At 41.2% G+C, this 15,657-nt stretch overlaps 1 protein-coding gene across 1 annotated transcript; it reads right to left on the bottom strand.

Moving 5' to 3' along the window:
* Positions 1-1,968: 1,968 nt before the first annotated feature.
* Positions 1,969-14,813, bottom strand: LOC117255223 (mitoferrin-2-like). The gene is made up of 4 exons (XM_033623907.2): positions 14,310-14,813; positions 8,623-8,851; positions 8,358-8,414; positions 1,969-6,546 (listed from the first exon to the last, which is right to left on the bottom strand). The coding sequence occupies exons 1-4, from the start codon at positions 14,649-14,651 to the stop codon at positions 5,954-5,956; spliced, it is 1,221 nt and encodes a 406-aa protein (XP_033479798.2). The 5' UTR covers positions 14,652-14,813; the 3' UTR covers positions 1,969-5,953.
* Positions 14,814-15,657: the final 844 nt, after the last annotated feature.

Raw genomic sequence — 15,657 nt, 5'->3', positions numbered from 1 at the left:
GGATCAGTTATCAAGATTGTTTCATCTTTATGTCAGTCGATTAATCAAGGCATTGTTTCATCATTAATGTTGACAAAAACCCTTCTCTTAGGTCCCCTCTAGGCTTCTGTAGTTTCCATCAACACGTTTCCTGCCTCCAGCAAAACACACAACTACTGCTGTAAGTAAATACTGTCAAAGGCATCAGCTTCTGAAACTAATTAGGGAAGTTTGGAGGTTTTTATCTTTGTAGTGTTGTCCATCATTCATCTTGGGTATCACAACACTGCTGATATCTGTGCACACCAACCAAGAGCTGGCAGTGATGGTTGTCTTAGCGACACCTGCTGGTCAGTTGTGGCACCTGCATTTAAGCTGCAATGCATCCTGCACATGTTGTCAGCTCAACATCTGTGAGACTGTCTGATGCTACAGTGTAGTTATTAACAGGGATATGTGTTGAATAGGGCTGCAACTAACAATTATTTTCATTGTTGATTGATCTTTCGATTATTTGTTAGATTAATTTTAGTTGTTTGGTCTGTAAATGTCAAAAAAAGTGACAAATGTAGATCAGTGTTTCCCACAGCCAAAGATGACATCCTAAAATGTTGTTTTGCCCACAACCAGGGGTGGAAATTAACTTTTTGTACACCTGCCAATGGATTCCAACATCTACCAGCCACTCAATAAGTTACCATTGTTGTTTTAGGTTTTTTTGGCAGGTGAGTGAAGCAAATCAAGCAGCCACTTGCATATTTTACCAGCGTTTGGCTGGTGCTAATGTCCAACCCTGTCCACAACCCTAAGATATTCAGTTTACTGTGACAGAGGAGTAAAGAAACCAGAAAATGTATATTTATATTTAGAGTTGCAACGTTTAAGAGGCTGGAATCAGAGAATTTGGACATTTTTTTAATCAATTTTCAAATCAGTTGACTATTAATTTCCTGGTTGTACTTCAACTCTCTTTTGGTGCTGATCAAACTTCGTCCAAAGCGCCCAGGTTCAAAAACAGAAACTGTTTTGTTAAAGCAAAGGTCTGGTAGTGCTGCTTGTGTCAAGGACACATTGAACAATTTGGAACATGGACTTCTTAAAAAAGATTTTTTGGGGCTTTTTGCCTGTAATGACAGGACAGTTTGAAGTGTGAAGGGTGGAGAAACTGAGGAGATAGCATGCAGCAAGGGGCCATGGGCTGCAGTTAGGACACTTTCTCTATACATGGGGCACCCGCTCTACCCACTGAGCCAGTGGGCCCTGACTTTTTGTTTTAAATGGAAAAAAGGGGGGTTGTAAATCATATTCATATTATATTATGTATGGTGTTATAATGGTTTTAGCACACACATCAATAATTTAATTGTATTTATCAGTTTCCCCACACAAAAAGGGGACATCTTTAAATTGCCTTGTGTTCGACGAAGAGTTCAAAACAAACACCAAGTTATTTAATTGACTTTAGCATCAGACTGGGACTGGCAGCAAATCTTTACAATTTAAAAGCTGGAGCTATAATGTTCAGAATTTTTGTTTGATAAATAAAGCACATCATCAAAATCGCTGGCAACTAGTTTGATGTCAATCAATTAAGTAACTTGTCGTTTCAGCTTTTAATAATAATAATACTGAAACTTTCCTTTCCTTGTTTCTAGTGGAGAGAGCGTTAGATCATTAACTACAAGCTAATTAGATGACAGTAATAAAACCAGAGGGGAATTTCGAACAAGTTAGAAGGAAGGAAGGAAGAAGGCCCAGAAAATAAGTGTCGTCTTCTGATACTTTTCTGATTCAGCTGCAGCCACATATATCATTGCAGTTATTCTAGACGAAAAGATAAAAGAACCATGAGGATTTAGTTTTGCAGAATAAAACGTGTCCAATGGCAGAAGGTCCAGCCTGAAACTCTTGTGCCTTGAAAAAAAAAAAAAAAAGCTCAATATGTGGGTTGGAAGGAAGGAAATAAAAAAGTAAGACAAGCAGACAAACTTCAGTTCTCTCAGCGCTTTGAGAGCCAGCACCAAGAGAAGACCCTGCTTCTGCGAGGAGCTGCCTTAGCGAGTTTATTTACAATTCACAAAATACAGGTGTTGCTCTCAAACAGTGTTCAAGCATTTCACATTAGTGCCGTCATCTGACAAACCACAAGTTCCTCTCCTGTTCCTCCCTCTATTGCTCTCAGTCTTTGGTTTCCCAATCTTGAAACTTGGCTTCACATGAGCAACACTCCTACGATCATTTTTTAAATACTCTTTACCCACTCAGTTTTTTCCACTCTCATATGGTCTGTCTGAATTTGAAATAATCCAGGTTTTCCTTATGTGCAACCTTCCAGGGGAGGGTTTCATAGGCCGCCTTCAAATACCTGATATTTTTTTTTACAGCGTAGTCTTCATTTTTGTATAATTCAACATACAGGTTAGCTTCAAAACTTAGCTGGTTAGAGTTTGGGTTCATCTATATTTGTCCATATTTATTCATATATATAATATGTACAATTTAACCCTCTTTTATGGCTTCAATATTACATGTCTATCTGAGGATCTGTTTGTAGTAGTTGTGCGTTGAATGTATGGCGGCTAACTGAAGGCATGTGTACAAGTAATGTTAATTTATTCTGTGTACTTGTTTTAATGAATAACTTATTTGCTCCTATGAGTGATAAAGAGGTTGCTATAAGCGCTAGGATGCTGTGCGTTTAAAAAACATAAAATAAAACTAAACATAAAAGTGACTGTCGAAGGTAAATACTCACGCGGCCTTTGTTAAGTCTGTTGAAAAAGATTCTTGTTCAGAAACACCACATAGGCACGAAATCCTCAGTTTATAAACTCTTTCCTGGATGAAATGAAAATGTCCAGTTTGTAGGAGTGTTAATATTTTGTTAACCGAGGACATCCATGTGATGAATATGTTGCTTTACAACAAAAACCTAATTTCAAATGTACCAGCATGAGTCTACAAGCCTATCAGTGATGTGTGCAGCACCCTAATGGCTCCACCCAGAGACAATCTGTAGATGTGCGTGGATTTGAAAGCACCTGGTGCTAAATTACTAAAGTGACAACATGGAGCTGTTAATGTAATAACTAGTTTCATATTGTCCTTTAGAGAAATGTTACCGTAGTCTGATGCTAACCAGACAAAATTATTATTTTGACCCACTTTTATTTTATGTGACTGCATCTTACTTTGAAGGACAACACAAAGTGGACAGCTCAGTTAGGCTGTGACGAGATTAAGCCTGTCACGATAATAACGTTATTGTGTGATATATGGACACGACCATGATTGTTTGCTGACCATGATATCGATCCAAAATGATGCCAGAATAAACAGAAGGGTTTTCCTAACAATTAAAAGACATGATGCAGCAGTTTGCCCTTTTTTCTTCTCTACACCGTCACCTACTTGAGTGAGTCCGAAGACAAATCAGTTCCTCCAGAATGTTGCAGGTTTTTTTGGGGATTGTTGCAACCTGAGATGACTGATTTCACAGCAGCTTTTCTAAAACACTGCGATACATGTTGCAGTGTTTATAGGTGTTTTTTTTGTGTGACGAAAATACAGGGATAAGTGAAAATTGCATTTACAGCTGATCACCACCGATCAGCTGCTCGACTCAGTGCCGAAGAGCTGTCTCCGTGAGCCACTTTCTTTCTGCTCTCTGCCTGGAGAGCATGAGCTAACACAGCACAGCGTGATCTCATCCCAACTCGTAATATTTTGATGCTAAGGCAGAAGCCTGGCAGCAGCGTTTAACATCTGACACCAAGCCGTTAATCTAATGCTAACACCGAAACGGCTCGACTCTGTTGTTAAACCTATTAAGCGCTGGGTTACGTTATGTGATGCTAACAGTTAGCCGTGTCACTGTGTGTGACTCTGTCCTCCCAGGCACAGAGCTCCAGTCCTGCAGCAGCAGTCTCATGTTGTTGAAGGAGGAAGAGGGGCTGAGTGAATCAATACACTGCATGCAGCCCTATGATGAAATTAGATTTTACCCATTTTAAATAGTCACATTTGCGGTTTAAGTTGCAGAGATTGGACAACATTGCAGGGCCACGCAGCCTTCATGGGGATTTGCTGAATTTGCATCAACTGTTACGAGTCCTGAAGGGACTGAAAAATAAAAACACTTCAAAGATGACGCAGTTTAGCTTACTAATAACCAGCAGCTGCACTTTTCCTGGGGAAGAGGCACAGTCCTGATAGTTATCAGCTTGCCAAGCCCTAGCAACGAGCCATGAAGTCTGTCATTCGTACTTTTACCCCTTACAACTTCATCCTCCACTCTGTAAATCCACCAGCAAACCACCCAGTGTCCATCCCTGGGAGCTGACTGCAGCACACTGGCTGGATTCTGGAGGTAACTGCTGTGTTCGTTAGTCGCAACAGGCATCACTTGGTTTTGGTTTTGTTGGTCAAATTTTGTATTAAGTCTCAAACTTTGTGATTTTGGGCTACTTGTATAAAGAAACTATGATTTATATAGATGTTTCTTTATATGAGTAGCCCAAAATCACAAAGTTTGAGAATCTTTTCAAAATATGTTTAATATTTTTTAAACTTTCCAATGTCTGAATATTCTTTAGAACAACAACAAGTATACTTGTATTATTAGGCCTTTTTATATCAGAGGCATTAACAGTCTGAAAAGGACAAAAATATGGTTTATCACAATTAATTTAGGAACAAGATATCACCCAATAAAAGTAGTTACCGTGACAGGACTTTTTTTGAGATCAAATCTGGTCAGTCACCACTGAGCTTTATGACACTGATCCAGTCCACCCCATATTCACTCATCCAGTCACTGTAACACACACACATGCACACACATACACTCACTCATACATCTGCTCCACTCAAGTGTCGAATACTTGAGTATCTTCAATCCAAAACTAATTCTGAATTTCATGTAAATCCGTGTTTCATTTAAAATAAACTGTCTATAATATGTTTCTGTTCGTTCCTCTGAGTGGAGCGTTACTGTACACCAGCACAAGCATTATAAAACTAATTTGATCTTGCTGATTCTGTAACCTCCAGTTGTTTCTCCATTGTGTAGAGGTTGAGCTGTGCGCCCCCATGTGGTCAGAAGGTAATATTGTGGTAATACTTTCCAGTAGAGCAACATTTGCTGTTAAGAGAGGGTCATTAACACAGTTTATGATGCAGTTCTGAGGAACATGCTCAGGGATTTGTTTTGGCTCTGTATTCAAACACACTGGATTGTAAGCATGAGGTTTAAGTGCTGACTTTCCCCCATTAGCATAGGATTTCTAGCCCTTTTTATCCTTTTGGGGGGTATGTTTAAAAAATATGCTACAATTTCTACACAGCTCATTGTAAGTCAATGTAAACACCCTCGAATTAAAGCTCAATGTCAGCACTTTAATACCAGAGTCAGTCTTGTTGTTTTGATCCAATGTACTTGAGTTTGGAGCTAAAACAAAGCTGTCTTATTGCATCAAACTGTACTGAAGGTAGCTGATGGGAAGTGAGCATTTCCTTGTTCAAACAGCAAAATTCAACATTGCTTTTAGTGTGCGTTACGCTCCATAAATAATAAGCTTTTTGAAAGCCAATTTCAGAACCAGGGGGTCTGTCAAGTTAAACACTAAAATGAAAATGAGTTAAAGCATCAGAATTTAGGGAGCTGGAACTTCCTTTCAGCCATTTCAAGGCCGTTTTCTTCCCTGATTACTGATGGACACTTTGTCAACCCCACATCTAATAATGAAGCATTCAAGACAAGCTGTCGCCTAACAGTTGTACGTTCCCTCACCTGCTATGAACTAGATCAGACCGCAATTAATAGATCTCAGTAAACAAAATAAAACTTTGCTCAATGAATCTAAAAATTCTGGAGCTTTTCAAACCTTTAGATGTTTTGTAACCAATACTGATAACCATGATCTTAACGGTGTGATAAACCTGTGTGTCGATACCCAATGCTACGGCCAGGTGTTCACTTGTCGCTGTCACGATCTCCACGCAGCCGTCTCTCATGCTGGCGCTTGGTGATGATGTATTTGAAGAACTCGTAGACGGACCAGCTGATGGCTGTGGAGGGCATCTGGTAGATGACCCGCGCTTGAACGCCTTTGAAGAAGGCCGGCATGCCTCCCATCCTGTACACCGTCCGAAAAGCCTCGCCAAGACCAGTGATGTGGCGGCTGCCAGAGGCCGAGGCAGTGGCTGCTCCAACCGCTCCGGCTGCTGTTGCAGCCTCAGCCTGGATGACATGTATGGCCTGAGCCTCCTGTGTGTTGAGGAGGGTCTTGCAGACATCGAGCGGAGTGGTGGCAGCGGCGGCCAGGGCTCCAGCCAGCGCCCCTGATACAACATGAGAGGAGGGGTTGTACTGTCTGTGGGGGTTGAGGAGCTCCTGGAGGTACTCATAGGTTATGAAATGGAGTGCCTGGAAGGGCACGTTCATGGTCAGCTGGGTGGTGTAGCTGCGGTAGAAAGCAGCAGGGCCATCGGTCCTCCACAAAGACCTTACACAGTCAATCACACCACGGTAAGGAGAGTTGAACATCTGCATTCTCTGTTTCACAACTAAAGGGAGAGAGAAGGGGAAGGAGAGGAAATAAGGAGGGGAAAACCCAGTTACATATTTTACATGATTCCAAAACAAAACGTGAAGAGAAAAGAGAAGATGGGAGAACACTAGAAATAAAGGATAGAAAGGAGTAAAACTAGACTTTCTGTCTCAAAAACAGTGTTTTCATACAATATACAGTAACAATATGTAGAATATGTGATCCATCCATCCATCCGCTCATTCGTCCATAGATCTGTCCATCCATCCATTCATAGATCTGTCCATCCATCCATAGATCCATCCGTATGTATGTCCATCCATTCATCCATCTACTGTATAGATCCATCCATCTATCCTTCTGTCCATTCATTCATCCACAGATCTGTCCATCATTCATAGATCCATCCATCTGTCCATTTATTCATAGATCCATCTACCCGTCAATCCAAAGATCCAGACATCGTTCAGTCAATCCTTCCATCCATTCAGAGATCCATCCATCCATCCATCCATCCACCTGTATGTCCATCCATCCATCCATCCATCTGTATGTCATCCATCCACCCACCTACCTGTATGTCCATCCATCCATCCATCCACCTGTATGTCCATCCATCCATCCATCCATCTGTATGTCATCCATCCATCCATCCATCCATCTGTATGTCATCCATCCATCCATCCATCCATCCACCTGTATGTCCATCCATCTGTATGTCATCCATCCATCCATCCATCCATCCATCCATCCATCCACCTGTATGTCCATCCATCCATCCATCCATCCATCCACCTGTATGTCCATTCATCCATCCATCATCCATCCATCCATCCATCCATCCTTTAAGATTATTTTTAACCAAATTCTCAAGTGTTTTTTGACAAACCATCTTTTCCTTATTCAAGCATTGCAGGTAACTATAAAGGTAAGTCGTACATGACTCATTTGACTAAAAGAAATTAAGATGAATAAATTACATTAGATTTAAGTCACAGTGAAATGGAAGTCAGAGAAATTTTACCCTCTGTACTGCGACACATTTCCCAGTGAAACACAATATTTATAGTAGCAACTAGTAATAGATACAAGAGGGATTTAAATCAAATCCATTGCATTTGATTCGACAAACACCATGGATTTGTTACAGGAGAGTCTGAGCAGACAGTTGGCTCCACACACCACCCCCCTTGCTATTAGATAGGGATGACAATGAGGGAGGGGTGAATGAATTAGACCTCAGTCATCCAATCAGATGAGACTTTTGGTGACGAGCTAGCCACACCGGTCATATAAAACCGCACTACTACAAGTGGTTGTAGTAGTGCGGTTTTATATGACCGGTGTGGCTAGCTCGTCACCAAAAGTCTCATCTGATTGGATGAGTGATCAGTAGCACATGGATACGGGATTAAAACTGGGAAATGTGTTTTTCATGTCATGATAACTTTAAATGATTTTTGACAACATATATGATATTTGAGAACAAATTCAAATTTAAGACTTTATTAACTTTTAAGGCCTAACATAACAACACAAAAGAAATTGAATTTAAGATGAAGTCTTTTTAAGGGTCAGCAGACACCCTGCAAAAATCTTAGCAGAAATATGAAGTAACACAGCTGAGAGTCTGCAGCTCCACCAAGTGTCCTGATGGGAGAACAGCACCATCACAGGGATTTTCTATAAGGGTCTCTGAAGAAGGTTAGGAATTTTTATAAACAGACTATGAGTAAGTCTTCACTGTGCAGAATGTACCACGAGTGTGTGTGAGTGTGTGTTTGGGGGTCAGGTGGGCTGACATAAACGAAGAGGTGGAGGCTTTACCTTCAGCTGGGTTCATGGTCGCGTCGTGCAGCACTGTGGCCATGCAGCCCGCCAAGCCTGCAGAGAAAACAGTGTAGAGGAAGTTAAAGCCTCGACCACAACAACCTCCTTCATAACCAACAAAGGGAGCTTTATATTTACAGCAAGTGCCTCAAAATGAGTTGCTGAATGGGATTTTAAAAAAGTAAGAAGGTTACAGTAAATTTGAGCATCGTGAATGGAAGTAAAATTTGCACTGCAGTGTTTCTGTTGGTACACATCTTACCATTTGCAAAGTGGCTGTTGGCCCCAGGGTGAATGGCGTCACTGAGTGAAAACTTGATCTTTTCGTAACAGGCAAAGTAGAGCGCATGGGCAGGCCCCGCCCCCACTGCCAGCACATTCACACCTCGGATCGGCCGCCACACGCCTTCAGTCCGCACAATCTGCCGCAAGGCATCCATCACGTTCCTGTAGCGCGCTCCCGGCTCGGGGTGCAGGCTCTGCATGCGGGTCTGGTGTGAAAGAAACAAACACAGACACAGAATTAAATTAGGTATCAACATCGTAATCCCTAACTCTACAGAACTGGTGACCTCTTATTAGATAGATGATGTTCTTACAAAGAAAAGAAATTACAATGAATGCATTTTCATTGCATTTTAACCACGTGTGGTTCAAACTCAGGATGTCAACTCTCCTGATAGTGCTTGAAAAACCAGATGATCATGTAAGCAAAGTGCATTCAACAAGACAAAACAAGCTTGGATCATCTTGCAGTTTCACCTCTCTTTCACTTCTCTCACCCAATTTCAGTGTGTGTCTGTGTCGCTGCAGTGTCTACATCTCACACTGACAGTCTGTCAACTAGAAATCACACCAACTTCAACCCACATTTATGACCGTGCCTCAACCTCAAACTCAGACAGAAACAAATGCCGTCAAAGTCGCCAACCACAAACCACGAACGAGAACTGGGAGTGGTGCACACAGCCAGGAAGTGGTGCAAGATAAAACACTCTTGCAATGCTTAGATAAGCAGTACTGTTTGCTAATGCACAGGGTACATCAGTGAATCTGTGCATGGCTAAATAAAGCCACCCAAAACCAGAGCAAGGACAAGATTATAAAAGCTCCAGACCAAGATTGCGCAATCTTCAAACTTTTCATAACATGAAATAAGTGAATTGCCTCTGTCTACACCCTCCCCTCTGGGGTAAATATTTACAGCAGAGGAGGGTGCACGGCTGCCTCCTGGAGGCTTACAGGGACATTCCTGCTCCCTGCTTCTGGGAAATGGTAACTCACATGGAATGTGCCCAGTCATCCAGGATATGAGCAGTGTATTCAAGCCTGGTGTTTTTTTTTTTGTCTTTTTAGGGTTTTGGAGTGCCAAGTGGGGAGATTGCTCAACCCATGAGCCAGACAGTTTCACCAAAAACACAGTCAGGTGTCAGTGAGCACAGAAACAACACAGAGGGCTTTGTGTTCATGTCACTTTTCACCTGGTAACCGACTATCTTGACATATATCTTATTGAGACTCTGGGGAAGTACAGACGTCGAAGCTCGCATGCAAACGAGACAGCTGGTGCTATTTTAAAGTTGCATTTGTTGAGATATACACATCACGAGGCCCTCAGTCATGTAAACAGCAGCTAAAAGGCAATTAATAGGATGGAGTCATTGACTCATTCATGTGACATATGGTGTTATGTATTACTAATTGTCAAGGGGGGGTGAAGGAGCACAAGTTAAATGTATGCAGTACTCGACATGTTATCTACAATGTCTGCACAACACTTGTTTTCATCTTCGTAGTGATTTTTGTGCATTCAAAATGTACTATGCATTATCAACTTGTTATTTTGTTGAGTACTTATATTTTAGTTACAGTCCTACTATTGCATGTTCGATGTTCTCTGTGTCTCTTAAGTTTACCTTACAATGACCTCTGAGGGACTAATCTTCAACCTGGCAGCTACGGCTGGCTCTGGCCTTGCTTAGTGATAAAAGGTCCTTGATTTGATTGGATGGTAAAGAGGTAATACTGTTAACATCTGCTATCCATGCAGCCTGGAAACCTACATTTTGTCTCCGCTGTCAGGTCAGTATAGCAAATCTAGTAAGCAAAATAACAGATTTCATTCCTTGAGTCATTGGCATTTAAAGGACAGTATGTAAGTTTTATTTTTATCTTTGCACCACATGTTGTTCATCCTTCTCCTTAATGTTATTATGAATCACATACACAAAGTTTTACATCACAGTCTGCCACATTATGTGCTTTGCTTACTGTCAATCTGAGTGTTCCAGGAAGCAACAAACATTTCTATAAGGAAATAAATGTCTAACATTGTGCCCTCATAGACGTCATTGCCACATCACTGTCCTTGAATTCACCATGACGCTGTTAGCAAGGAGAGTTAATAATTTCCTGCTAAGTTTAAAACAACTAAGTATGATATTTGTATGTACAGTGATGTTTGGTAGATGAGTGATTTTTTAAGTAGAATGCCACGTGTGGTGCTGCTAATCAGTCATTAACGGAAACAAAGGTGTCTGTCTTCTCTACTAAACTACATTTAGGACTGGGACATCTTGTTGCTGTGTGTTCAAGATTGTTTTTTAATGTTATAAGAGTTGTTTTTGCCATGTAACATTACCCTGAGAGAAGCTATTTAGTGAATAACTGTCCCAGCATGGGAAAATAGAATTTATGAATATCGTTGAGCAAAGCCTTTGACTTTTTCATGGCGACCAAGAGAAAAGGAAGTGAAAGGGGAACTTCACCACACTGACTTAACGCAGGAAACCCTGCTTACAATTCCTAGTACTACTGCAAAAAGTTGACTCCTCTGTTGCTACAGAGGGAGCTGCGTGAAGTCTAACTAGCTAGCTGCTCAAGACTACATTAGCTGCTACTAGCATAACACACCCAAATCTCCAATCGCACTGTCGGCAGGCTTCGCATTTCAGGCAATGTAAGAATTGGAGCAACTTCACACCAGCCGAAAATTGTTCTGCTAGCATACAGTGGTTGAAGTTCTCACTGTAACAATGGAGAAGTGTACCCAAGTGCTGTCAGAATACTTTGACACTGCTGCTGGGTTTTGCACAGAGGTGCAAACGAGGTGCATGAAACAGAGTCTGAAATTTGTGGGGAAAAAATGACCTAGTAGATAAAAATGTTGGCTAACCTGCTGTGGAGCAACAGGGAACTAAGATGGCGAAAATAAAGAAATCTTGGTAAAGAGGAAGTTGTCCACATATCATTATTGTAGAAAAAAAACAAACCGACTTCATTGAGCTAAAATATTTTCGCCCACAAAGAACTGTAATGCACTTCCTCCTTCTACTTCGTCTTTGTGGCTGAAACAAGGCAGCCACAGTTCTTGGACTTGAAGGAGGAACAGAAAAGTTTAGGGGAGAAGATCATTAAAAATCTTCACCTCTTCTCCTAAGTTACAATCACATTTCTTAATTTTTATACTAATTTAATTCAGGTTCTTGTTGGACAAACATTTCATAACCTGTGATTTTTTGAGGGCCGTTCAACAAAAAGATATCTCTTTTTTTATTTGTCTCTCTTTATCTTTCGTGTTTTTTTTTAAGAAATCAGAAATAAGTATAATTCATCCTAGCGAGTCAAAATAATACTTTTAGGCATCTAAGAATCATAACGACACAATCAGCTGTGCACGATGTGTCTGATGCAACACTTTGCAATGGTAACTGCTCTTGTGACAGTGGGGTGATCAGGTTAAAAGCCATCTTGCCAAAAAGTGATCTGATCTAGAGGAGCTTATCGTTTAGGAATTTGTAGTAAACAAGAGTTTTGTTTGACTGATCACCAATAACTATTTGTTCTTTATCTTCTGATACAACACGAGGGCCTGAACAATGGTCTGGATACAGAGTACTAATGTCCTATAATACAGAATGAGTAGTTTGAAGAGACCAAGATTAATTTGCATTTTGTCTTAATGTTGACAACTGCCTTTTGACTTATTCATTCTGATGAACCATTCCTAATTCTAATTTATAGGTCTTTGGTGAAAAGGGGTTTCATTGTCAGTGCAACAGCTTTTTGAAAAAGTCTTTGGTGTTGAAGTATGTTGAGGGATCAAGTAGCTGAATCGAAGCGAGTTTCTGGAGTGAGTTAACTGTCAGAGTCTGGAATGAGTGGCTAGTTTGGTCAGCTCAACTTCAGGCCCTAAAATGGTTCTTCATTTGACACAGGAAATCTTTGATGCAATCTTTGAGTAAAAGCGAATAGTGTACAGTCTGTACTTTTGTGCTTATCTTCGTAGTATAATGTTTTCACAATTAGTGCACAGGAAATTATTTTTCTCCTCTGCTTTGTACAACAGGAAATAACAAACATAAACCAATAGACATAAGCAAATGTTCTTTCCCAAGATTTTTTTGTTTCCCTTTTCCCACTACTGTCCACAATTGGTTTTATGTCTTCCACTTGTACATAGCTCCTCAATTTATGTTGTGTGCTGTGGGGCAACAATGTCGATCAGCACCACATACTAAATAAAGTAAATGTAATATACATAACATTATCTTTGAATGCACTTACTATTGTAGTCTCTTTTCAAGTGTAAGCATGCGACATAGTCTTAGAAATAGTACGTAATGTGTTGCTTGAATACAGCGAGGGTACAGAGAGTTTAAGGTCAAATTTATAGATCTGTTTGAGAGGGACCCCACAGGTATATCTGTCATATTAGGTCCCAAGTTTTGTAGTTTAACACCTGAGCACTACTCCTGATGCAGGCAAATTTAGTAGGATGAATAATTAATCCTCTCCACTGCTGGTAAAACAGTTGGTTTCTACCCTAACATGGATTGATGTGGTTGGGTAATCATAAAACTATTCAGTTATGTCACCTATATTGATTTACAGTACATACACACACAAGAGATAAGCGACTGGTAGGACAAATGTGTACCACACGCTCTTCTGCCAAGCCAAGGTGTGTTATTTCCAAACATTCACCCATTTATACAGTCGACCATTGATCTGGTGACCCACCTGTGTTAATCATTTACTACTGTTTCTTCACTATGGACTTTCCACATGACGTCCTTCAACATCTTTCACCACTTTAAATCCTTTATGTTATCTTAATAATCAGAAAGTTAACTCCGACTATCAATGCAAATGAGCTTTAAACCAAATAACTGCATCTTTGTTTAGATGACATATGCTAATTTGATTGCTATGCTCTCTCTGATAAACCTCTTCTTCCATTGACGGACACACAGCTAATGCTAAATCCTTTTAAGTTCAGCTTTTGTCAAGTGTTACTTTACCAATATTACAAACAACTAAAAGTATTTTTTGTTTTTTAAAAAAAAAAGTACAATGATTTTTGTCAAGTGGTGGGACTCGGAAAAACAACAACAACAATGTCCCTCTTAAACTAAAATGACACCTGTTTCTATCCAAATGAATTAAGACTGTTAAAAGGTGCTGATCTAAGTAAGATATATGATTCCACCTCACAGAGACGTGTCTGTTAAGGTCGTGTCCGATAATGGGGGCATGTTAGCCAGCAGACAGGCAACTGCTACTTTAGCTAGCAGGCTAGTGTATGTAGCATGCTAGCTCAGTGAGAGAATAAGCAATTGTCAGTTTGTTACTGCACAACTACCAGACAAAATTAAAGCCGAACTGTGGTAAACACACCCACTCGTGTTTAGATTTTCACTTTGACTGTCCTGTGTTGCGTTATTTCCTGTTTAGGTAATGTTAATTAGTTAACTGACCTCTGTTAGCAAGGTTACCCCTGTTAGCATGTAGCCTGACGTTAATCGAGCTCAGGCTTGTTTTGAGGCCTAACTGCTACGTTAGCTCTGGGTTTACCGTTAAACAACCACTGCTGCGTCCAGTGTGACATAAACTGGGCCTGGACACGTTTGGAAATAATACATGTGTTGCACGTCTTTGGTTTAATACCTTGACACAGTCGATTGGGTACATAAGGCAGTGTTCCATGATTCCAGCCACGGCTCCTGCCAGCATGTGAGTGCTGGTGGCTGCTCCCTGAGGCAGCCCTTCATAGTCTATTTCTGGCTCCACGGAGGTCGAGGTCTCCGGAGTTGCTCGATGCAACATCGAGGAAAAGTCCGGCTCCCCTGCCATTCTCGGAGAAAAAGACCCAACAAATCCTCCCGTGGCTTCCAGGAGCCTGCCGCCCAGCCATCGAAACTCTGTCCCGGCTGCAGCGCCTGAGACCCGGCTGTCGACGCCCGGTGTTTCCACGGACGTTCGCCGGGACACGAAACCGTCCGCTTCCATTCAAGTGCGAAAGAGTTTAGTCCTGCTGCTCTGTTCAAATGGCGACCCGCCTGGTGGTGCAGTCTTCCCAGTTGTTTAATTAGTTTCCCAGCTGACCGGAGAGTGTTGGCGGGTCGCTGCTCCTTCGCGGTAGGCAGCTGTAGAAAGTCCGGGAACCGGGAGTCCAGACAGGTGGGACCTCGGTGGGTTTGTCAGTGAGTCACTCAATAAGATGACGCTGATTCGACAGGCTTACTGTCAATCACTGAGAGTCGCTTCCATTGGCCAGATCTGTCTTCGAAATAAGGCGGGCACATTAAGTGGGCGGGGTTTACGCGTCAATGGGCGTTAACGATTTCGTAACATCGGAGATCACATGTACGTCAAGGAAGTGTGTTTTAAACAGGACGTCCCAAACTGGAATGAAAACCTAAAGAAACATCCATGACTTAGGATATAAAGTATGAATAGAAAGTTAAAGGCCAACAGTATAACTTCTCTTGTACATGTATAAACAATATGGCTTCAAAATCTTTGTTTACATCAAAAGGATCAGGTGCATATAGAGAATATAGACAAAAAAAAAAAAAACAGACAAGAGATCATATGTCATATCACACCCACACACACCACTTTATTAGGTACACCTTGCTACTCCCAGGTTGGACCCCTTTTGCCTTCAGGACTGCCTTAATTCTTGGTGGCACAGATTCAACAAGGCGCTGGAAACATCCCTCAGAGATTTAGGTCCATATTGACATGATGACATCACACAGTTGATGTAGATTTGTCAGCTGCACATCCATGATGAGAATCTCCCGTTCCACCACATTCCAAAGGTGCTCTATTGGACTGAGATCTGGTGACTGTGGAGGCCATTGGAGTACAGTGAACTCATCGTCATGTTCAAGAAACCAGTTTGAGATGATTTGAGCTTTGTGACATGGTGCGTTATCCTGCTGGAAGTAGTCATCAGAAGATGGGTACACTGTGGTCATAAAGGGATGGACACGATCAGCAACAATAC

Source organism: Epinephelus lanceolatus, chromosome 3 (assembly GCF_041903045.1).
Source record: "Epinephelus lanceolatus isolate andai-2023 chromosome 3, ASM4190304v1, whole genome shotgun sequence".
Classification (NCBI taxonomy): domain Eukaryota; kingdom Metazoa; phylum Chordata; class Actinopteri; order Perciformes; family Serranidae; genus Epinephelus; species Epinephelus lanceolatus.
Note: the sequence above shows the minus strand (reverse complement) of the source record. Positions and strands in the feature narration are given on the sequence as shown.

Coding starts and splice junctions, on each gene's coding strand:
- LOC117255223 (XM_033623907.2), bottom strand. CDS start 14,651: ATGGAAGCGGACGGTTTCGTGTCCCGGCGAACGTCCGTGGAAACACCG. Junction 8,415..8,622: donor CAACAGCCACTTTGCAAATG/GTAAGATGTGTA, acceptor TTTTCTCTGCAG/GCTTGGCGGGCTGCATGGCC. Junction 6,547..8,357: donor GACCATGAACCCAGCTGAAG/GTAAAGCCTCCA, acceptor CTCTCCCTTTAG/TTGTGAAACAGAGAATGCAG.